Source organism: Mustelus asterias, chromosome 14 (genome assembly GCF_964213995.1).
Source record: "Mustelus asterias chromosome 14, sMusAst1.hap1.1, whole genome shotgun sequence".
NCBI classification, from domain to species: domain Eukaryota; kingdom Metazoa; phylum Chordata; class Chondrichthyes; order Carcharhiniformes; family Triakidae; genus Mustelus; species Mustelus asterias.
The window spans coordinates 100,918,424-100,944,232 of NC_135814.1; the positions used below are offsets into that span (position 1 = coordinate 100,918,424).

Sequence of the window (25,809 nt, forward strand, 5' to 3'; positions counted from 1 at the left end):
CACCCCCGCCCACACACCCACCCCCGCCCACACACCCACCCCCGCCCACACACCCACCCCCGCCCACACACCCACCCCCGCACACACACCCACCCCCGCACACACACACAATGTGTACACAGACCCCCACCCAGCCCCATACACACACACCCACCCCCACCCCTCGTACACATACACACACCAGTCATTTCCATGCCTGTTCGATGCTTACACGCCTCACACCAGCACCTGGATCTTCTGTAATGTCCAACATTAATGATGCCATAATGGGGCATCGCCCACCTGACGGTTCAACTTCAAAAATGTGCGCAGGATGCTGGATCAATAATGCCCACTGAGGGTCAGTGTTTGGACATGTGGGGAATATATGCTAACTGAAATATATAAATTGATAAGAGAATCTCTGCCCAGGTTCCTAACTACTGTGCGTGTTGTTGCTGAATAGATAAATCTGGTTTAGAACACACACATCAGATTAAAGCCCAAAGGTATCTTTCCGGTCTGTTTCTTCCATCTTGTGAAATTTATGATGTTGAAAAGTGGTAACAATTTTAAAATGTGTGAATCTGATGTATGTACATTTGGACGGTGGCACAGTGGTTAGTACTGCCTCATCACGGTGCCAAGGACCCGGGTTCGATTCCCGGCTTGGGTCACTGTTTGTGGGGGAGGGCCTGAGAAGTTTGCATGTTCTCCCCGTGTCTGAGTGGGTTTCCTCCGGGTGCTCCAGTTTCCTCCCACCCTCCGAAAGACGTGCAGGTTAGGGTGCATTGGCCGTGCTAAATTCTCCCTCAGTGTACCCAAACACAGTGTGGCGATTAGGGGATTTTCACAGTAAATTCATTGCAGCGTTAACGTAAGCCGACTTGTGACTAATAAATAAACTTTAACGCCATATCACTCTGACATTAATAGGGGTTCAAGAGGCTGTTGGATACGGTGGTACAAATTGAGGAAAGAATTGCATCAATAGGAGTTCCGTCAATTGGTGAAACATTTATGAACATGAAAGTAGCGCAGGCTGCTGTCTATCCATCGTTAAGGAAAAATGATTATTGTTTTTGTTTGTTTATGCTATGTGGATCCATGCTTGGAGTACATAAAGCCAAGGACGCTTGCAGCAATGGTCGCCTTCTCGTTGGCACGTCCAGTATAGCGGTTTGCCTACACAATAATTATCGCAGTTCAAAAATCTAATTCACTGTGAGGTGCTCAGTTATTGACATAAGGCACTACATAAATGGGGGAAAAAAAACTCTTCTTTTTAAAATGAATCGGGGGGGTGCGGGTAACTAGTTAGCAGAAACCAGTCTGAGATAACCCGTAAACTCTCCCAAACGACCATGATTCTCGTCTGACCTTGGCAAGCACTTCCTGAAGAAGTGGTTCGATGTTGATCATCACATAGGTTTTAAAAAGACTGGCGTTAACTCAGGTGCGTAAATTTACAGTGGCTTGCATTTCGGCTATTTGGGAGTTAAGGAGGCCAATGTGATGACTGATTCTCCACATCCTTTAATCTACAGCGCTGTGGAACTGTCAGAAGAGACCTTCTATGGTTACAACAGTATTCCTCCTCTGGGTGTTTGTCACCCGTGTTCACGTTCTCTTGATCAAATGCTTGCAAACTGCAATCACTTTGCCCAACATGACTTCTTCCTCAGCCTGATTTCTTTTTTTTTAAATTAATTTTTAGGTCTCACTTAAGTGCTCACTGCTGGAAAGTATTTCCAATGTTTGGTTAACTTGTTTGACACACCAACAATGAGCTTATTCTGAAGGATGGAGGTTATTGCTGCAGTCACAGGTAACTCCTTGACATGGGATAACCGGGCATTTTAACTGCATCTGAGCAGATAACAAAGGGTGATGTCAGGGAAGGATTATTTCGGCTTCACTTATTTCCACTTCTTCACAGAGGTGCACACTGGTGGACGTATACAGAAGTAACATTTCGGACTAATATCTGCCATAATGTACTTGCTTTATGAAACGGGGCACATTATCAACACTGAATATGAAATTATTTGACTCCAATGTCTTTCAACTCAAGTTGTGGCGGCAAGGTGGCACAGTGGTTAGCACTGCTGCCTCTCAGCTCCAGGGACCCGGGTTCGATTCCCGGCTTGGGCCATTGTCTGCGCGGAGTCTGCACGTTCTCCCCATCCCCTGCCTGAGTTTCCTCCAGGTGCTCCGGTTTCCTCCCACACTCCGAAAAGTGTGCTGGTTAGGTGGATTGGCCGTGCAAATTGTCCCTAGTACCCCAAGGTGTGTAGGTTGGAGGGGGATTAGCGGGTTAAATATGTGGGGTTACGGGGATAGGACGGGGGAGGGTCTAAGTAACATGCTCTGTCGGAAGGTCGATGCAGACTTGATGGGCTGAATGGCCTCCTTCTGCACTCTATGGATCCTATGATCCTAGTTCCTCAACACCAAACAACTTTTTCTGTTGCTGAGTTCTAAACTACCATTCACTGATGCTTCTCTGGAATTTGATGATTAAAAGGTCATTTCTTTTGTAGTAAGCCTTCCGACAATAGTGAAAACATTGCCTGCACCGGGGCAGGTGCAGTTATTGGTGGACATCATGCTTAATCTACAAGTCAGAGGCCCAGACTTTCCGACCCCTACTGTGGCGGGACATTCGGTGGAACCGGACAATTCCAGCAGTGGGCAGGTCTGGAAAATCCCATCCGTAGTCTCCGAAGAACCTTTATGGATTTCAGATAGATGGGTTTTCCATTGCTGCCAATCAGTGCACTCCTCCTGGCTAAAAACTCCACAACTAAAACATATTTTGCTATTTTAAACATTCTCCCATGGAATTGCCTGCTGTCTTTACGGTGGGTAAATGCATCAACTTCTACGAACTTTGCTCAATAGTCTTTTCTTTTCTTTGAATCCCTACAGTGCAGGAGGAGGCCATTTGGCCCACTGAGTCTGCACTGACTTTCCAACAGAGGATCCCACCCAAGACCTTTTCCATGACCCCATGTATTCAGCATTGCTCATCCCCCTAACGTGCACATCTTTGGACACTAAGGGGCAATTTAGCATGGCCAATGCACCTAACCTGCACATCTTTGGAGTGTGGGAGGAAACCGGAGCACCTGGAGGAAACCCACACAGACACGGGGAGAAAGTGCAAACTCCACACAGTCACCAAAGCTGGGAATTGAACCTGGGTGCTTTGAGGCAGCAGTGCTAACCACGGTGCTGCCCAGGGCTTGCAGTGTTATATTTGATCGTACAACATATTTTGCTCAAAGCTAGCTGAAAATGTGACCACGAATTAAAATGCTTCCCCTTATTTGTTGATGACGGCCTTCTTTGGCATCAATGACACTATTGACGGTGAATAACTGAATGACACAAATGGACTGATATTCGGCAGCAGAATGGGTCACAAGTACTGACAATTTCCTGCTTGCCTGATTTGGAAGCTAGCATTTATTCTGGTGTCAAAACTAGTGAACTGACGAATGCCAAGAAAGCTCCACAAACTACTTGAGGTCTGAGACAATGTGGAAAGGGTGAAGATTTCTCCCATTCCAAAATGAATAAACTAAAACCATCAGTGAGTAAAGACAGCGTCTCTGTGGCCATGACATCCAGCAGCCAGTTTGATATTAATTGCGCATTGCTGCATTACAACATTTAGGAAAAAAAATCTCTTTGAGCTAAGTGTTAAATTTTATTTCATACTTTTTGCTTGTATTTGGAATGTCTTCAACCGTTACGAAATGAATGACATCTTAACGGGATTGATTTGTTACGTACAAGGTGGATTAAACAAACATTGTATTCACTGAGGTGCTTCCAATGGTTGAGTACAAAATTACATTACAGAAGACAATGAAATTTGTGTTTAAGCAATTGTTCCTTATAAAACTAAAAGGTCACAAAAATAAGCTTACAGAAGAGAATAATAGGCTACATTCCTTTGTGAGGCAATAAAACACAGTCTCCTCTCTATGTCCCATGATGCGCAAAGATCTCACCACAAGATATTTGACAATACACTCTCCCATTGTGTGGAGAAAATTCACATTGTTGATAATAAGGTCTCACAGTCTGGACAGGGCCGTCGCGACAGAGCACATTTAACTGATGATCCATGATGTGGATGATAATAACAGGGTTCAGGTTGGGATACCAGATCTACTATTACACGAGACAACATTACAGTACTGCTTCTCTACAACTGTGATAAATATTCTAGTTAATTACATAAAATTACATAGAATTTACAGCACGGAAACAGACCATTCAGCTAAACAGGCCCTTGCCAGCATTTATGCTCCATAGGTACCTTTCCCCACCCATCTTCATCTAACCCCACAAGCATAATCTTCTATCCCTTTCTCCCTCAGACACTTACCTAGCTTTTCCTGAAATGCATTCATCCTATTGGCCTCAACCGTTCCACATGGTAGCAAGTTCCACATTCCGGCTACTCTTTGGGTAAAGAAGTTTCTCCTGAATTCCCTATTGGATTTATGAGGGAACAATGTCTATTTATGATCGCTAGTTTTGGACCTCTCCTTAAGCACCTTCAAGAAGTAGAATCTTTAGTTAAAATTGAATTTAAAAGTTCAAGGAACTGAAGTGGTACCACAAGCAAAGGCATGCGAACTAGGGTATCAGTGGAGAGGCCAAATAGTTAGTGCTGGTTTGAGATCCATTCCTACTTTTAATACTACAGTAAGACTCCTCAGCCTGACATGTGGCTGGCTATGATAGTTGATTTCTTTTTTCGTTAGATAGTCATTTACATTGTCCCATCAAACTAACCATTAATCTTAGCATGGAACCTCAGTCAAATTGTTCCCATTTATTGCTTCTTGCTTTTCTCCCCCGTGGAAAGACAGAAGTGTCTCCACATCTGTCAATGCAGCACACTTTCGAGCAGCGCGAATCGGGCACTCTCCGTTCTCCGGAGAAAACTTTCCAAGTGGATTCCATCATTTGTCCAGGGCCATGGGTTACTCAGCCAGAGCCAACGGGTTTCAAAGATCGCAGACACGGTCCTTGCATCTACAAACTTGTGGCCCAGCTGGTTGCAGGGTAAAGGAAGACCTTGCTTGGAGGTCAAGACCAGCCAATTTAAAGTATTGTAAAAGAATTAGATTTTATGTCTGACTACAGGGCAAATCATTGATCTGCTTAGGAAATGAAGTACGTTAAGCTCAAATTCCATTACGTATAGGACCCCAGCCCAGACCTTTGCCCAAGATCTAAACTATCAAGATGGTTAATCAGTCTTTAGGGTCCATTTTGAATCCTATACACCTGAAAGCATTACCACTGAAAAACTCGCGAGTCCAAAGCTAGCTTGCAGCACCTTTCCCTCTACTCAGTAGCTTTTCCTGAGCTCAATTGAAGTAATAGTGGGTAAGCTGAAAGATCAGTCTAGACAAAAAAGACAAGGGGAGTGGGGACCCACTGTGTAACATCTTGCTGCATGGTTACCAATACTGACTTTACCATGCTCATTCAGATAGAAGTTACGCGGAGCAGGAAGTTTGCTCACCACGTCCTTCTAAGCAGTGAGGCACAACCTGTTAAATCTTCCGGGATCCCAGAACACACATTCTAATGATAAAACACGACAAACAAAACTACTACACAAAAAGATGCGCGATACAGAGGAACCTCAAGCACTTAACTCATTCGTTTAAAAGGCAACCCATGTCATTTTATTAGCACAAGGAAGTAATAAGAGGCAACAAAAAGCTGACTAGCTACTGCTAAATGGTTGGTTCCTGCAGGATTGACACTGCTGATTGATGTACTTACTACCTGAAGTAGGGTTTGCAGAGAGCAGTAGCTAACACAGCATTTGTGTGCATGTATATTTTATAAATGGACATGGCAATGAATAATTCTGCATCTCATAAAATGGTTTCGGAAGATCGAACCATAAGTATGTTGAATTGACTTACACTTGGTTGTGCCAGACTGAGCTTGGACTTGGCTCCGCTCACCTCAAAGTGACCGTGACGACAGCGTTAACAGCAGCTGTGCTTTCAGCTAGGCAAAGGCTCAGAGTGGAGAAAACAAAAAGCAAACAGAGTACATATAATCATACATCATGTAACTAATAACAAGTCAGGGTAAAGGGCACATTGACTTTGAGTGAGCACTGTCAGTGGACACACGCTCCACCTGCACGGATTCCACCCATAAGGATAAGGGTCCAAAGCTCAAAAGACTGTAAATCTACATTGTCTTTGGGGGGTTTTGTCGTCTGATATTGAATTGAGTATCGCCTGTTCTGGTTGCTTAACGCTGAGAGCCAGCTTCACAAGCCAGCATGCTGTTCTGCACAGGTTCTGAAGCCACTATCACAACCTCACTGACTCATGTGTAATAACAACAATTTAAGTACTGGCTGCAATTCTTCCAGTTTGAGGGAAAGCTAAAGTTTCCAAGCCACTGATGTTAACACACTGGCAGATGTGCGGAACAGGCGATCTCCTTCTTGGAAACTGGCCTCCAGTCACAGAAGGAGTGGTGTTGGCCCACAGCATAAGCATGGGAGATCATTTGATTCTCAATCTCCTGGAGCTGATCTATTAAGCGAAAGAGAAGTTCAATATTATGTCCTCAAGGCATTCAGTTTATGCCGCCAAAACGTCTTGATTGGTTTAGTTCCAAGGCAGTTAGTTATACATAGTTAGTGTACTGGTTAGAACTTGGCAGCAACACACTTTGACCTTTCAGCCCCAAAGGTTGAGGATCATTTACGAGACGTTGCCAGCCCCAAAATGAAATCACGTAACTAGAATGGCTCCACTTGCAATTCAACAAGTTTTCAATCTTTGTTAACTTGCATCCCCTTTTATTTCTGTGACCTGAACCTCCAATGAATTACAATTGATTGCTGGACTGTGACCCTTTACACTCACAGTTGCCTTCATTCAGGTTTAACGCAAGGAACATTTGCATCAAAGCATGTGCTATTCCAGTTTACACAACAAAGAAATAAACACGGCAACAGTCGTGCATGAAGAAAGAACAAGGATAAAGCAGCAGGCACACATATAGACAGATAGCATCCCTTTTATGGCTAGGCTGCAATTTAAAATTTACCAAAATGCACTTCAACACTTCATTGCATTTTTTTTTTTAAAGATTTTTTTTTTGGTCTTTGATTTGTTAAACCGAACTCTTGGCTGGTTGCTCCGACACCGAGTGAAAGAGCTGTCACATAACATGGGCTGAATCTACCTGGACAATTTACAGTTGAGGACTTATCAAGAATCAGTTAATGCAACTGCATCACTTTTACAAGAGATGCATCTATACCAACAAGAGCCCACTGAGACCCCCACATCCTGCCTTTAAGTTAAAAATACGAGCTGTCCTTAAAGAAAGCACTTCCGTTTGCATGCTTCAAATGGAGGTTATTTGCAAATAGATACCGCAGCTGTCAGAAATAAAGACACATTCAAATCCGAAGAATCCAAGTACTAGACTTGATTGTGAAGGCTCTGATCACCGAGGGGGCTTGTATGTCACATTCCCATTAACTAAAAACAACCAGGAGATATTTCCTCCTTTTTGTATCTTTACAGGGAATCCCACATCATCCTCAAAGTCCCAGTTCTGGAGCATTTTGCACATTGTCATGACGACATTTGAACAGATATAGGGTGAAATTGAGGAGTGAATGCTCCTACTGTAGAGCGTCACGAAATAGAAGTGGATCACGGGTATTTGAGTGCACCTGTCAGCACTCCCCTAATATTGTGGTCCAATTGATTTGCTGTCCATTAGAAAATCGCATGGATCGGGAACCTGGCACACTGACCTTTGCGTCCAAATACAAATCCCACCCCTCCACAAATGTGTCAAAAATGCTGAACTACAGAACCATAAAGACCAGTTCTAAAGGTCGGAAAGTCGTGACGACTCTTCAGGTTTGTTCCTGTGTGTCATATTTTCAGAAATAGAACTCATTGTTGTCTTTTCAGACCATGTTTTAAACCAGGGTAACTTGGGGGATGCTCATAGTTATGGTTAATTTTTCTTTTCCAACGCTGTACAATTCAATTACAGCTTCAATTACTGACAGCATCTGCGAGTTTGGAGACAGATTAAAACAAATACTGCGTACATTGCTTTTACTGCTAGTTTAAAAATTTAGCTGGTAGCCGAGAAAAGGGATGCGCCTTTTTTTTTGTTTAAAAATGGAAATTTAAAAAAAATTAGTTTAAAGTTACAAGTTAATAAATACATCCGATACATGGAATTCCAGCAGCTTTGCATCCTTAAAAATCCCAACGTGGGGCTCAGCCAGACAGAGCGAACTGATCCTGTTCAATGGGCTTTTTCACCCACATGCCTAATCCACTCCTCTGGAACTCCTTGATCAAGGACTCCTTGGCAGCTTGGTACTCGGTGGCAGCCTGTTTTGCTTCGTAGTACGAACTGAACTTCTCCTGCTTGGATCGATGCAAGAACGGCAACTGTGGGAATGGGAAGAGAGTGTGGATGGGGGAAAGAGAGAGACAACAGACTTAGGTGGATCCCACTGGACACAAGTGGAAACAGTTTCAGATATAACGAATCGGTGTCAGTATTTCCATTTTGCTTTATTTTTAAAGCTTTTTCCCCCCACAGATGTTAAAAGTTACAGCTGAAAATGGTATTAAGGTTTGTAGTCACCCGAACTGAGGAACAATTAGAATTCTGGCCGACCCATTTTATACTCACTTGCTATAAAAATTAGTGTTTCATTTGGCTACTAAGGTTTCTTTTGAAATAACCAAATGTGAGCGGCCCATTAGTGGTTACAGTGACCACTAACCTAACAAAGTGTCATAACATCCAACTGGCTCACTAATGCCATTCAGCATCACCCCGATATGATCTGCTTTTCCTTGCCACTCCAACGTAATACTTTCGCAAATGACCTTTTTTGAATCCCTACAATGCAGAAGGTGGCCATCTGGCCTATCAAGTCTGCACCCACTCTCTGAGATACCAGGGTATGGGTATGGAGAGAAAGCAGGACTGAGATACTGGAAGTGCATGATCAACCATGATCATATTGAATGGTGGTGCAGGCTCGAAGGGCCGAACAGCCTACTCCTGCACCTATTTTCTATGTTTCGATCTTACCCAGGCCCACCACCGTGCCCTATCCATGTCACCCAACACATTTACCATGGCTCATCCATTTAACCCACACATCTTTGGACACTAAGGGGCAATTTAAATTTAGCATGGCCAATCCACAACCTGGATATCTTTCGGACTGTGGGAGGAAACCCACGCAGACACAGTGAGAACTACACAGAATAGCCAGACTGCATCTGTCAGGTGGCAAGGGAAACATGTTCAATTTTAGCTTCCAGATATCTAGCTGTTGCAGGCATGTCTATCCAATAGCAGGTCTGACAAAATGTGCAATCGTTACGAAGACAAAGTCTCATCTTCACAGCAAGGGTCATTTCCATTGTGTCATGGGACACCACTGCTGGGCTAAGTGGGAAGGATAGATGTCACAGCCTTAAATTGGCGATGGATTATCATGGCATTTCAGCAATATCCTTTTTGATTATATATCCAATTCCCCTTTGGAAGTTACTACTGAGTCTGCTTCTATCACTCTTCCGGCATTCAGCATGCTTGGTTTCATTGGTCAGAACATTGAATACAGGAGTTGGGACGTCTTGTTGAAGTTGTACAAGACATTAGTAAGGCCACACTTGGAATACTGTGCACAGTTCTGGTCACCCTATTATAGAAAGGATATTATTAAACTAGAAAGAGTGCAGAAAAGATTTGCTTGATGGTTTCGAGTTATAAGGAGTGGCTGGATAGACTGGGACCTTTTTCCCTGGAGCGTAGAAGGCTTAGGGGTGATCTTATAGAGGTCTATAAAATAATGAGGGGCACAGATCAGCTAGATAGTCAATATCTTTTCCCAAAGGTAGGGGAGTCTAAACTAGAGGGCACAGGTTTAAGGTGAGTGGGGAGATACACAAAAGGGTTCAGAGGGGGCAATTCTTTCAGAGGGTGGTGAGTGGCTTGAACGAGCTGCCAGAGGTAGTAGTAGAGGTACAATTTTATCTTTTAGAAAGCAATTAACAGTTACATGGGTAAGATTGGTGTAGAGGGATATGGGCCAAACATGGGCAATTGGGACTAGCTTAGTGGTTTAAAAAAAAAAGGACGGCATGGACAAGTTGGGCCAAAGGGCCTGTTTCCATGCTGCAAACCGTTACGACTCTTATACATTCTTCACATCATACCTTGCAAATATCCTGAACTCCCTGCAGTTCTTTTGCCAATCATCTTGATTCTGCATCCTCTGACCCTGGCCAGTGGAAACTGTTTTGCCCAATCTACCCTTATCAAACCCGTTTATAAAGAGAACCTTTTTATTTTTATTGAGAGGGGTATTTCAGTTGGGACTCAACTTTAAGGCTGGGAGTCAAGCACAATTAAGTTGCAGTGCACACCAACGAACAGATGACACTAATTTAACAGCCAACTGATATACAATGGCAGTTTCAAGCCAAGTTGTTTGACAAGGAACCAACAGCGTAAGAGAAAATGGTGTACTGAGTGCAGTAAAAATCTAAAATCCATGGGAATGGTCAGTTGTAAATTTACTGAGAAGCCATTAGCCTCATTTTGCTCACTTTCAGGGCTCTGAGAGAAGTGAGTTCAGCCAGTTGTACAATCATAGAATCCTACAGTGCAGGAAGCAGTGATTCGGCCCATCGAGCCTGTGCTGACAACAATCCCACCCCATTCCCATAACTCCATGTATTTACCCCACTAATCCCCCTGACACTAAGGGGCAATTTATCATGGCCAATCCACCTAACCTGCACATCTTTGGACTGTGGGAGGAAACCGGAGCACCCGGAGGAAACCCAGGCAGATGCGGGGAGAACGTGCAGACTCTACACAGACAGTGACCCGAGGCCGGGAATCGAACCCGGGTCCCTGGCGCTGTGAGGCAGCAGTGCTAACCACTGTGCCACCCTTTGTAATATAATTTTTACTCAAGTGTAAAAGGATTAAGACTAAACCAAGTATTGCTCTGCCCAGCTTCAAGGCGGGCAGTGAGAAATGGGAAATGTTCTTCTCACATGACAGTGATCACAAAACACGGTGCGAGTGATGATTGACTCTGAATCTGTGCAACATGGGAGAACTTTATCACCTGGCCACGCAGTATTGTAAGGGACAGTACTAAAGCTCTTACAAGAAAAGGCTTTGTATGCTATGGTGGAAATTAAAACAAATAAAAATGCTGGAATTAAAAGGTAATTACAAATAGGAGGAGGAGGATCAGGGGGTGGAAGGAAAAGGAATGACTAGATACTCTTACCTTTCCATGCAGGCGTAGCCAACGACTGTGCAGAACATATTTACATAATCGAGAAGGGCGTCCCATATCATCTTTTCCTGTCATGGCATTAATGACTTCCAGGCCCGAGTCATCCACCACCCAATTTACACTGAAATTTGGTGCCTTGCCTGGCTGGCGTGATTCGGTGTTACTAATACCTACAAACAATCAACCAAACTTCAGTCAGGATAATGATCTAATATTGAAACTGTTAGATAATAGAGCTGTGTTCACTCCCTTAGCTGCTTAACCATGGATAGAAACTAATTAAAACAATCCTTATTTAACCACATTCTCACAAGATGCAGCCTTAAAAGAGCTGCTCTTTTAGGATATCTTAATGTACCTGTTACAAAATGAGTTACGATGTGGAGATGCCGGTGTTGGACTGGGGTAAACACAGTAAGAAGTCTCACAACACCAGGTTAAAGTCCAACAGGTTCATTTGGCAGCACAAGCTTTCGGAGTCTTGCTCACTCACCTGAAGGAGGAGCAAGACTCCGAAAGCTTGTGCTGCCAAATAAATCTGTTGGACTTTAACCTGGTGTTGCGAGACTTCTTACAAAATGAGCTACCATCTACAAATTACTGTCCATCTGCTTTTGTGCATAGAATCGAGTGCAGACAGAGGCCATTCAGCCCATCGAGATTGTACCGACCACAATCCCACCCAGGCTCTATCCCCATAACCCTATCCATTTACCCTATTCGGTCCCCGACACTAAGGGTCAATTTAGCATGGCCAATCCACCTAACCTGCACATCTTTGGACTGTGGGAGGAAACCGGAGCACCCGGAGGAACGCAGACACGGAGAGAATGTTTTGGGAGGAAATCTGCCTTCCTTACCCGGTCTGGCCCACATGTGATTCCAGACCATCAGAATTGAGGCTGACTCCAAACTCCCCTCTATAAAGGTATAGGAAGCCACTCAGTCCAAAGGCAATTACAGATGGGCAACACATGGTGGCCTTACCAGCGATGCCTGCATCTCATAGAAGAATGAGGGAAAAACTTAACTGTAGTCTATACACAAACACCACAGACACAGCATACTTCTATAATTATCTACTGTGTAACAGGATGCTCTCTTACTAACATTTACCCACTATCAGATAGGTATATGAAACCAAAAGCAGTAAACACCAACACTATCATCTGAGCAATAACTGGACGAGGTTGAAAACAGAAACATCTGATTCAAGGATGCAGTTTCCATAATTGCCGAGATGGTATCACTGGGGGTTGAAAGCTTCCAGCTTTCCAGCTGTTGCTTTGCAGCCTCCCAGTTCCTCTGTCCTGGCACTTCAACCTTCGAGAGGCAATTTTTTTTTAAAACGGGTGATGAAAACAGAAGTTTGCACATTCATGTGTAGAGTTTAATATTGGTTGCGCTGGGATGTTGCATAACTCTGTAAAACCAGATGCCTGGAGAGAAATGGTGTCGGTCATTTGCTCACCCAAGTTTGTCACTGCTACTCCAATATAGACTCCAGTCAATCTTTCAAAGCATTCTACTGCGTAAGTGCTGTGGTTGGAATGAGTTGGACTGCCCTGGGTATCTTGTTTCAGTTATAGAGCTAAAACACGGCCACCAAATGTTGCAGGCAAGAGACCTCTAAAGTTATTTTACTAAGAAATCTGTGAAGGAGCAAGATAAGAACATAAGAACTAGGAGCAGGAGTAGGCCATCTGGCCCCTCGAGGCCTGCTCCGCCATTCAATAAGATCATGGCTGATCTTTTCGTGGACTCAGCTCCACTTACCCACCCGCTCACCATAACACTTAATTCCTTTACTGTTCAAAAATGTATCTATCCTTGCCTTAAAAACATTCAATGAGGTAGCCTCAACTGCTTCACTGGGCAGGGAATTCCACAGATTTACAACCCTTTGGGTGAAGAAGCTCCTCCTCAACTCAGTCCTAAATCTGCTCCCTCTTATTTTGAGGCTATGCCCCCAGTTCTAGCTTCACCTGACAGTGGAAACAATCTCCCTGCTTCTATCTTATCAATTCCCTTTATAATCTTATATGTTTCTATAAGATCCCCCCTCATTCTTTTGAATACCAATGAGTATAGTCCCAGTCTACTCAGTCTCTCCTCATAAGCCAACCTTCTCAATGCCGGAATCAACCTAGTGAATCTCCCCTGCACCCCCTCCAGTGCCAGTATATCCTTTCTCAAGTAAGGAGACTAAAGATCCATATGGAAAGCAACACAAGGTTGAAGAGAGCATTAGATAATCGGGAAGTAGTGATGCCAGGCACAAGAAAACTCTAAAGGAGCACTGTCCAAAGTTGCATTAGTAAAATAAGAGGGGGAGGTTAAAAAAAGGTCATAGCAGACAGGTGGTGAGAGAAGAGGGTGGTTAAACTTTTTATGGTACCTTTCACAGTGCTTAGGGGTTTTTTGTCATCACTATTTGCTCAGTATTGCTTTATGCTGACCTGAACTTTGACAGGATTAAATTATTTGTCCTCCTGAGAAGGAAGGTTTAGTACCCTGAGGCATGCCAGACATTCCCCATTCAACATCGGGGCAGAAGTCAGAGTGTAGCACTAACAAGGAAACATGGGCTGTGTCACTGGAGTATCATCTTCAAACTTCCCTCCAGATCTCTCACCACCATTCGGATATTGACCTGGGTCATTGCTCTGCCATCATCACTGGGTTGCTATTCTAGAATTCTTGAATTAACACCCATTGTGGGAGGAGTAACAGTACAAGATTTCAGTGGTTCAAGATGGATTTAATCATGGAAAACCATCACACGTCATCACGACATCTACTTTCTCAGAAGACTAAGGAAATTTGGCATGTCAGCAATGACTCTCACCAACTTTTACAGATGCACCATAGAAAGCATTCTTTCTGGTTGTATCACAGCTTGGTATGGCTCCTGCTCTGTCCAATACCACAAGAGACTACAAAGGGTCATGAATGTAACCCAGTCCATCACGCAAACCAGCCTCCCATCCATTGACTATGTCCACACTTCCTGCTGTCTCGGCAAAGCAGCCAGCATAATCAAGGACCCCACACACCCCAGACTTACTCTCTTCCACCTTTTTCCGTCGAGAAAAAGATACTCAAGTCTGAGGACACGTACCAACTGACTCAAGAGTAGCTTCTTCCCTGCTGCCATCACTTTTGAATGGACCTACCTTGCACTAAGTTGATTTTTCTCTACACCCTAGCTATGATTGTAACAGTACATTCTGCACTCTTTCCTTCTCTATGAATGGTATGCTTTGTCTGTATGGTGCGCAAGAAACAATACTTTTCACTGTATATTAATACGTGACAATAATATATCAAATCAAATGATATCAAAAACAATTTTTAATAGCTCTTTTCTAAGGACATCAGTTGATTTTTATCTTCCAACTAAGGCATATAGCTTACTCAGTACTATACAGCACGGAGGCACAGTGGTTAGCACTGCCGTCTCACACCACCAGAGACCCGGGTTTGATTCCTGGCTTGGGTCAGTGTGTGTGCGGAGTTTGCACATTTTCCCCGTGTCTGCGTGGGTTTCCTCCGGGTGCTCCGGTTTCCTCCCACAGTCCAAAGATGTGCGGGTTAGGTGGATTGGCCGTGCTAAATTGCTCCTTAGTGTCAGGGGGACTAGCTAGGGTCAATGTATGGGATCATGGAGATAGGGCCTGGGAGGGATTGTGGTCAGCGCAGGCTCGATGGGCCAAATGGCCTCCTTCTGCATTGTAGGATTCTATATTAGTAAACAGTGTAGCCGAAGTTTAGATAAACTAATTTGTTCACAATATTGGCACTAAAATTTGTTGGGCTAAGCTGCATAATAAAAGTAAATGGGTTTTAAAAAGTCAGCATAATTTCTCATTCTTAATGTATACCTGATTGCGTTGGGGACTGGGTACGAAATTGATACACATTGTATTTGTATTTAGAAGGTAGTAAAATTGACTCATTAGTTTTGCTTGTAATGCATTCCCAAAATAACTGATATAATTTGTACATTAAATCGAAGTGTACCCATGGCAGGCTGTGAAGGCATTTGGAGTCTATGAACAAGTTGTACACGTTCGTTTATACAAAATTCACAAACCATCTTCCACAAGCAAGAATCAATAGCATCCAAGGGGCAAAACACTGGCAAAGCTTACTCCAAACCAGAAGAGATATTTGTAATAAGTCTGCCTCGAGCGTGATTAATATCATCTCATAACTTTTCCCCTTTGGTTAAAAATGTTGATTTTTAACTCTTGGTAGAAATGCAATAGAAGTCTGTTGTCGAACATACAAGAGATTTATTTTACATTTTGACCCATAACACAAGTTGCATCTCTTCCTGTTTCGTTCTATTGCCCGAGGAAGACGTAATGGATTGCCGTTATTTAAGGCATTCCCAGAATATACTACAAACCCCCCAACTGGTTAATGATGCTGTTCAGGCTGAGGAACTTACCCCCTTGACCGGTTCTGACATACATGAGACTTCAGTTGGTACTTGACTTAATGCCATCTGAAATGGCCTGGAAAGTACAAGAAAACTCGAAAGCAGCACTACACAAAGTTGCATAAATAGAGGGGGGTTTAAAAAAAAAGGTCATAGCAGACAGAAGGTGAGACTCAAGGCAAGGTCAAACTAACGGATGGACTTAAACCAGACAGTGATCACATCAGAGTAGCTCTACAAGACAACGATCTCAGCTCTGCCAACTTTGCAATGTTACATCAAAGTTCATGAGTCCTCCTTAACCCTGGTTTGTCCCATCTCACCACCTGATCAGGCTCACCAGAAGCTGTTCGTAAAATTTATTTATTAGTCACAAGAAGTTACTGTGAAAATCCCCTAGCTGCCACACTCCTGTGAGGGTACTGAAGGAGAACTTAGCATGGCCAATGCACTTAACCAGCACATCTTTCAGACTGTGGGAGGAAACTGGAGCACCCGGAGGAAACCCACGCAGACACGGGGAGAACGTGCATTACAGTTAGATGGGTGTGGCCCTGCAGGTACTAACTCTACAGGTCAAATTACACGATGGAAACCTACTGCCAATCACTATGTCAATTGATGAGCTGTTTTAACATCCGAACTGGTCAGGTTGTGAAGGACAAAATTAGTAGACGGGAGCTGAATTGGGGGCCATGTGGTTAACTGCTTAGTCCTCATTATCTACCTATTACATGGGCTTGTATCTGGGGTACCAATTTCATCAAGGCAGCTGTCTATATCCACTAGCTACAAACATTGGTTTTCCCACTCAGTGGAGTGCCATTCCGTACACCTTTCAGGAGTGTGACAAATGCATTTATATCCTTCAAACATTTAAATTTCAGGCAGAATAAAGACGGTGGGATTTTCCAGCTGCACTCCTCACAAGATCCCACCCAAGGTCAATGGACCTTTGCATGGACCGTGTCCTGCGGCGGCGGGACGGGAAAATACCGCAGAGAATGTCCAAGAAACCTGGGGCACGATCAGGCAATGTTTGAAGCATAACGGTGCTGTATTCAAGTAGGGGGGAGACTTGAAAGAACAAAGTATCGCGTCAAATCTTCCCAGGCTCAAATTGGGTCCTGAATGCCGATTTAAAACTTTAGCTTTGCTCTCATGTAGGGCGGCACGGTGGCACAGTGGCTAGCACTGCTGCCTCAAAGTGCCTGGGACCCGGGTTTGATTCCCGGCTTGGGTCATTGTTTGTGTGGTGTTTGCATGTTCTCCCTGTGTCTGTATGGGTTTCTTCCAGGTGTTCCGGTTTCCCCCCTCAGTCTGAAAGACGTGCTGGTTAGGTGCATTGACCCGAACAGGCCCCGGAGTGTGGCACGTAAGGGAATTTCACAGTAACTTCATTGCAGTGTTAATGTAAGCCGTTTTTGTGACGAATAAATAAATAAACGTTAAACTTTTCAAGCAGGGAACCTTCATCGTAAAGCTAAAATTCCAACACAAGCACAGTCTTGAAAGTAAAGGTTTGCAATATGCAACTGTAAGAAAACTGAAAACCAAAACCAAAATACACTCAATCCAAAAATGAACCTTCAAGAAATGTGAATTGCTGTGTGCGCAGAAACTGTGTTCCAGACCAAACATAAACAGACCACTTGCATGTAGTTTCAATAAATTCCCCTATTACATGATTCAATTGTACTACTTCCAATTTCAATGAAAGGATATATTGCTAAGCAAATTTGCATTCACCACACACCATGATCCTCGTTAGTCAACAAAAGTTGATGTAATATTTGCGTTGCATACTTCAATAGGATTAACCACTGTGGAACAAAAATAAAGCACACTTACAAAATCAAAATAGACTTCCATTCAAGATAGGCCTTCAAAATCATAGACTTCCATTCCTTGTGCATTACACAGAAACCTGCACACAATCAAAACCGCCATCCATGCTGCCCTACTTCTGACAAAACCCGTTTCTCAGATCCTACTTCCAAGAGGAATGGTTAACAATAAGACGACACAGGTGGCACAGCGGTTAGCACTGCTGCCTTACAGTGCCAGGGACCCCAGTTCAATTCCTGGCTTGGGTCACTGTCTGATTTGATTTGATTTATTATTGTCACATGTATTAACATACAGTGAAAAGTATTGTTTCTTGCATGCTATACAGACAAAACATACCGTTCATAGAGAAGGGAACAAGAGAATGCAGAATGTAGTGTTACAGTTATAGCTAGGGTGTAGAGAAAGGTCAACTTAATGCAAGTTAAGTCCATTCAAAAGTCTGACGGTAGCAGGGAAGAAGCTGTTCTTGAGTCAGTTGGTACGTGACCTCAGACTTTTGAATCTTATTCCCGAAGGAGGGTGGTGGAAGAGAGAATGTTCGGGGTGCGTGGGGTCCTTAATTATGCTGGCTGCTTTGCAGAGGCAGCGGGAAGTGTAGACAGATCAATGGATGGAAGGCTGGTTTGTGTGATGGATTGGGCTACATTCACGGCCGTTTGTAGTTCCTTGCGGTCTTGGGCAGAGCAGGAGCCATACCAAGCTGTGATACAACCAGAAAGAATGCTTTCTAAGGTGCATCTGTAAAAGTTGGAGAGAGTCGTAGCTGACATGCCAAATTTCCTTCGTCTGTGCGGAGTTGGACATTCTCCCCGTGTCTGCGTGAGTTTCCTCGGGTGCTCCGGTTTCCTCCCACAGTCCGAAAGACGTGCTGGTTAGGGTGCATTGGCCGTGCTAAATTCTCCCTCAGTGTATCCAAACAGGCGCCGGAGTGTGGCGACTAGGGGATTTTCACAGTAACTTTATTGCAGTGTTAATGTAAGCCTACTTCTGACACTAATAAATAAACTTTAAACTTTTTCTTCCCACAGTCCAAAGATGTGCGGGTTAGGCTGATTGGCCATGCTAAATTGGCCCTAGTGTCAGGGGATTAGCAGGGTAAATATGTGGTGTTACGGGAATAAGGCCTGGGTGAGATTGTGGTTGTTACAGACCCGATGGGCTGAATGGCCTCCTTCTGCACTGCAGGGATGCTATTAAAAAAAACTTTACTTGACATTAATTCCTGCAGTGGCTCTACAAGCTGAAATCAGCAAACTCACAAGGCAGACATAGATAACTTAATTCAATAACTTTGAAGCTTCATCATTCAGTCCAGTGTAGCAGGTTGCTTCTCCAGTTGCCAGCCCCCTTGTTTGAAATTCTTGCCAGACTTTAGGAGATTACCAATCAGACCATTTTCCGATGTGATGTTTGACCTGCTTGCGATGCCTAGTTTTTTTTGTGATAGATGATAATCTTTTCCAATCTCTCGGCAGCAGCCTGCGCACATTAAATCAATCTTACTTCAGGCTGCATGGAGGTCCAGGGGTCATTACTGTGCAAGGGTCATATTCAGCCAGGCAGAACAGACTAAAGACCTTGAGCTTTTCACAACAGTTTGCAGCTGAGAAGGGTTTAAACGGTATGAGACGAATAGGCTATTATACAGAGCCAATGCCAATTTTTTTTCCAATATGCATCTTAACCCTTCAGTGGTCCAGACAAACCTTGGCGAAGGAATACATAGAATCCCTACAGTGCAAAAGGAGGCCATTAGGCCCATCGATTCTGCACCGACTCTGACAGAGCATCCTACCCAGGCCCTATCCCTGTAACCCCGATAATCCCCAACCTCCATATTTTGGGACACTAATATGTCCAATTAACCTAATCTGCGTATCTTTAGAGTGAGAGGGGAAACTGGAGCACCCAGAGGAAACCCACACAGGCACAGGGAGAATGTGCAAACTCCACACAGACACTCACCCAAGGCTGGAATTGAACCCGGGTCCCTGGCACTGAGGCGCAGCAGTGCTAACCACTGTGCCGCCCCTCATGGACCAAAGAATACAACCTACTTGCAGAAATACAATTGAATACATTTGTAAAATCAACCTGCTCCTTCAATTTCAACAATTGACACAATTCTGTAATGTTTGTGGCAACTCAATTGGACCACGGCCCCAAGTCTTTTGATGATATACATATTGACATTAAATGATGCAAAGTAAAAGTGTGAGGAGGACAGAAGCACACTAGGGAAGGTCAGTGACAGACTTGGTAATGAATGGACACATGGCAGATCAAACACAATGTTAGAAAGTGTAAAGTAATGCATTTTTAAATTTGATTTGATTTATTGTCACATCATAGAATCCCTCCAGTGCAGAAGGAGGCCATTCGGCCCATCGAGTCTGCACCGACCACAATCCCACCCAGACCCTACCCCCACATATTTACCCGCTAATCCTGCTAACCTATGCATTTTAGGATTTGAAGGGGCAATTTTTAACCTGGCCAATCAACCTAACCCGCACATCTTTGGACTGTGGGAGGAAACCGGAGCACCCGGAGGAAACCCACGCAGACATGAGGAGAACGTGCAAACTCCACACAGACAGTGACCCGAGCCGGGAATCGAACCCGGGACCCTGGAGCTGTGAAGCAGCAATGCTAACCACTCCGCTACCGTGCCGCCCACGTATAAGTATACAGTGAAAAGTATTGTTTCTTGCGTGCTATACAAAGCATACCGTTCATAGAGAAGGAGAGGATGCAGCATGTATTGTTACAGTCATAGCTCGGGTGTAAAAGAGTTAGAATGAAGCTTTAGAAGCATAGAACGAGAATAAAAGATAGAATTAGAAGGAAGGCTGGGCACAGCTTGCAAGAGGTCACCTTGCTCCAGCACCATCTTGAGTATCTCACAAGCGGAGGGGAGACGATATGAACTAAATTATATGATTTTAAAAGGTGATCATCATAAAGGAACATTGTGCCCAATTAATCACAATCCTGGATTCCCCATTAGTCTACAAAATCTTCCCTTTCGATATATACACAACGTCTTTTTGAACGTTACTATTGAATCTGCTCCCTCCACCTCACTCCGGATCATTAACAACTTCTCATCTTCCCCCAATTCCTTTTTCAACGACCTTCAATCTGTTTGTCCAGCCACTGTGCAAGTGGAACCAGTTTCTCATGATTTATTTAACAAAACCCATCATAATTATGAATGCCTCTATTACACTGCCCTTTCACTCCACTAATAACAGCCCCAGCTCCTCCATTACTGAGATCCGTTACCCCGAAACCATTCTGATAAGTACCACCTGCATATTCTCGTAACATCCTTTCTCAAATGTGGCAGCCAAATTTGGAGATCATGGCCCTGATTTTACCAGCACGCCCGCCCCGAGGCTCGCAGAAGACATTCTCTGTCGGCCTCGGGCGCGATCTTACGAGCTTCGGATGGGCATGTCAATAAAATTCCAGCCCATGGGTGACATTTAATGGAGCCAAAGGTGATGTCGCCAGCAGCTGGAGAGCCTTGAGAGGCCCACCGCACCTCTTTTTCGGGAAGGCCCAATGAGTTAGATGGGCAGTCAGGAATTTAACTGGGCAGTGGTGGGCCATCCTTGGGATCAAGAGCTCTGGGGGGCAGAGCTCACCAAGAGCTGCTGACCTTTTAGAGATATGGAGATGCCGGCATTGGACTGGGGTGGACACAGTAAGAAGTCTCACAACACCAGGTTAAAGTCCAACGGGTTTATTTGGTAGCACAAGCCACAAGCTTTCGGAGCGCTACCCCTTCATCAGGTGAGTGGGAGTTGTGTTCACAAACAGGGCATTTAAAGACACAAACTCAATTTACAAAATAATGGCTGGAATGAGAGTCTTAGGATGTCCCGAGGTATGGTACATTGGGGAGACCATGCAGACGCTACAACAATGGATGAATGAACACCGCCCGACAATCACCAGGCAAGAGTGTTCTCTTCCTGTCGGGGAACACTTCAGTGATCACGGGCATTCGGCCTCTGATCTTCGGGTAAGTGTTCTCCAAGGCGGCCTTCACGACACGACAACGCAGAGTCGCTGAGCAGAGGCTGATAGCCAAGTTCCACACACACGAGGACGGCCTCAACCGGGATCTTGGGTTCATATCACATTATCTGTAACCCCCACAACTTGCCTGGGCTTGCAAAATCTCACTAACTGTCCTGGCTGGAGACAAATCACATCTCTTTAACCTGTGCTTAACCCTCTCTCCACTCACATTGTCTGTACCTTTAAGACTTGATTACCTGTAAAGACTCTCATTCCAACCATTATTTTGTAAATTGAGTTTGTGCCTGTATATGAACAGAACTGTTTGTGAACAGAACCCCCTTTCACCTGATGAAGGGGCAGCGCTCCGAAAGCTTGCGGCTTGTGCTACCAAATATACCTGTTGGACTTTAACCTGGTGTTGTGAGACTTCTTACTGAGCTTTTAGAGACCAGCAGCTCTTTATCAGTCAGCAGTATCATAGAGGAGCCAGTGGCTGCTGTCAATACTATACCCACCCAAGGCCTTGGTCAGCCATAGACCTCTCAGCGGGCTCCACATACATCTGATTTGATTTATTATTGCCATGCCGGGGCGGCACGGTAGCACAGTGGTTAGCACTGCTGCTTCACAGCTCGAGGGACCTGGGTTCGATTCCCGGCTTGGGTCACTGTCTGTGTGGAGTTTGCACATTCTCCTCGTGTCTGCGTGGGTTTCCTCCGGGTGCTCCGGTTTCCTCCCACAGTCCAAAGATGTGCGGGTTAGGTTGATTGGCCATGCTAAAAATTGCCCTTAGTGTCCTGAGATGCGTAGATTAGAGGGATTAGTGGGTAAATGTGTAGGGATATGGAGGTAGGGCCTGGGTGGGATTGTGGTTGGTGCAGACTCGATGGGCCGAATGGCCTCTTTCTGCACTGTAGGGTTCTATGATGTGTATTGGGAGACAATGAAAAGTATTGTTTCTTGCACCGTTCATAGAGAAGGAAAGGAGAGAGTGCAGAATGCAGTGTTACAGTCATAGTTAGAGAAAAATCAACTTAATGTGAGGTAGGTCCATTCAAAAGTCTGATGGCAGCGGGGAAGAAGCTGTTCTTGAGTTGGTTGGTACGTGACCACAGACTTTTGTATCTTTTTTCCGACAGAAGGTGGTGGAAGAGAGAATGTCCGGGGCGTGTTGGGTCCTTAATTGTGCTGGCTGCTTTGCTGAGGCAGCAGGAAGTACAGACAAAGTCAATGGGTGGGAGGCTGGTTTGTGTTATGGATTGGGCTACATTCACAATCTTTTGTAGTTTCTTGCGGTCTTGGGCAGAGCAGGAGCCATACCAAGCTGTGATACAACCAGAACGGATGCTTTCTATGGTGCATCTGTAAAAGTTGGTGAAAGTTGTAGCTGACATGCCAAATTTCCTTAGTCTTTTGAGAAAGTAGAGGCGTTGGTAGGTTTTCTTAACTACAGTGTTGGCATGGGGGCACCAGGACAAGTTGTTGGTGATCTGGACATGTAAAAATTTGAAGCTTTCAACTGTTTCTACAGAGTGCCTTTGAATGAGGATCACCTCACCCAAGACGCCCATAATCAAAGACACCAGCTGCATGGTAAGTCTCCCATTAGCCATTGGGCAAATACCAACAGCGGCGGGATAAGGCCCTTAACTGCAAATTAATTGTCCATTTAATGGCCTCAATTGGCAATGGGGCAGGAAGGCGGTCCACGACCCCAACTCGTGATGGTCTTGGGCGACGCTTTAGTTGCTGGAGTCATAGTTGCAAAGATAAAGGTGACTGCAACCCCTTGTTATCTCAGACCAGAATATCGCGACGAGAGATCAAGGGGGCAGTGCCTGAGACCCAACTTGCTTTACCCGATTTATCAACAACCTTCTCCATCATAAGGTGAGAAGTGAGGCTGTGCCGATAATTCAAATTTGAGCGTTTGATCAGCACCACACCCATTGCCTAAACATGCAGCTCCTTCAGCACTGGCACACTGTGGCTGTGGGACATTACCGACAGAATGTGCTGCACCAACTTACCACAACTCCTCCAGTAGCACCCTGCCCAATATGCAAGTTCCACCACAGAGGACAAGGGCAGCAGGTACACTGGAATACCATCATCTACAATTTATTTACCCTGAACACGGATGTTGGGTCAAATTGCTCGAACTCGGTATCTAACAGCACTGTGGGACTGCACAATCCGTGACAATCCTCGCGATGACAACTGGGATAGGCAATAAATGCCAGCGTGCTAGAGACTTACACAACTCAAGAATGAATTAAAAAACATCTATGCCCTCCTGAAGTCTATTACTAGCCAGCTCACTGGTTACCACATTTTGAAGTTTCATGTTCGCTGAAATTTTGGAATTGTTATATCCAAATTCAGCTCTTTCGTATCGATCAAATTGGTGTCCTAATACCGACTGCTGGTGGGACACAACCGTTTATTTCTTCCCAGTCTGAAAAACAACCATTCACCACAACTCTCCACTGTCTGCCAATTTCTTAGCCACGTATCAATGCTCCTCTAACCTCATGGACTTCAGTTTTACCAAGGATGTATGAAATGTGGCACTTACCAAATGCTCTTTGAAACTCCATATATCCTTTATAAGCGCACAAAGGAATTAAAACATTTTAAAACTGCCTCAATTAAAATGGATGACGAAGGAATTTCATACACATTACCAATATCTCAAAGCACTATTGCATCTCGTAATTCAACTCTAAAATATGGTAACGCCACACTCATACACAGGAGAGACCATCTGTCGCAATGTTGTGGCAGAAATGAATCGATGTACCAAAACATCTCACGCAGCCTTCTCCTGAACTCTCAAGGGAGATGCGGAGGGTGGAGGAGAGAAGAAATCAGAAGGCAATTCTACCTGGGGAACTTTAGCACCTGCTGTCAAGCCTCCTGCCACTTGTCAGACAAGAAATTAATTCTTAGTTTTAAAAAAAAAGCTCGCCAAAGTATTCTAAGAAAACAGTTAAATGTTACCACAGACTCAGGTTCTGCGACAGATTTGTGTTCCCGTTACTTAACAAGGTCTGCGTCGACAAATAGAATTACATAAAGTCAGTTATTGCACTGCTCATGGTGCGGATCATGAAGTGAAATACAAGTTACACACCAGCAAGGTCAGAGAGGTTTACTGTGAGCACATTCATCCTTCCAGTTCTGTGAATTAACGATTAAGAGTGAATGATTAGTCGAGTGACTCTGGGGACAGAGGCAAGTGGAGGTTGACACATGAAGTGGCGGTGATCCAATGGACAAGGTACCCGATTCAACCAGCCAATTTCTTCCTGGACACAGCTAATTAACCCAGGCTGTAGTCAAAAAGAGATTTAACTATTCTTGTTTAACAGGAAAGCAGCAAAATAGGGAAGAGACTCCTGCTGAACTGATCACCACTTGACGATGAGCAAAAAGTTGCTTTCGCCCCATCTCTCGTATCGACACCCCTTTGAAAAATGTAAAATAATTGAACCAAATTGAAATTTTAAATTTGCATTTATTCTCGACAGTTTTCCATCAGGTTCGGCTCTCCAGGTGGGAGGGCTTTCAGCAACATCAATGCTGCTCTATGATCTCCTGACGACAGGGCGGCACAGTGGTTAGCACTGCTGCCTCACAGCGCCAGGGACCCGGGGTCGATTCCCAGCCTTGGGTCACTGTCTGTGTGGAGTCTGCACGTTCTCCCTGTGTCTGCATGGGTTTCCTCCGGGTGCTCCGGTTTCCTCCCACAGTTTAAAGATGTGTGGATTAGGTGGATTGGCCATGATAAATTGCCCTTTTGTGTCAGGGGGACTAGCTAGGGTAAATGAATGGGGTGACGGGAATAGGGCCTGGTTGGGATTGTGCTTGGTGCAGATTCAATGGGCCGAATGGCCTCCTTCTGCACTGTAGGGATTCTATGATTTATTTTATACCACAAATCATAAGTTAGCAATATAATATGAACAGCACTTTTCGTTTTGTCTTGTGGGATGTAATAACTGGTTGAGTTGGCGCTCATTATCTTGATGAAAAAACTATCGTACCTCAGCACCAACAATACCAGAAAAGGATATGTCAATTGAGGAACAGGTTAAATTTGCACAGT

At 44.4% G+C, this 25,809-nt stretch overlaps 1 protein-coding gene across 4 annotated transcripts in view; it reads right to left on the bottom strand.

Annotated features, from left to right (window-relative positions):
• Window positions 1-3,674: 3,674 nt before the first annotated feature.
• The window catches only part of LOC144503906 (double-stranded RNA-specific editase 1-like), a 273,175-nt gene continuing 251,040 nt past the window's right edge, over window positions 3,675-25,809 (bottom strand). For all 4 annotated transcript variants that reach the window (XM_078228969.1, XM_078228967.1, XM_078228968.1 and 1 more), the window contains 2 exons: window positions 11,357-11,535; window positions 3,675-8,474 (listed from right to left, as the gene is read on the bottom strand). In XM_078228969.1, coding sequence (XP_078085095.1) covers window positions 8,298-8,474; window positions 11,357-11,535 — 356 coding nt within the window. In that variant the 3' untranslated portion in view covers window positions 3,675-8,297. The remainder of the gene's footprint in view (window positions 8,475-11,356; window positions 11,536-25,809) is intronic.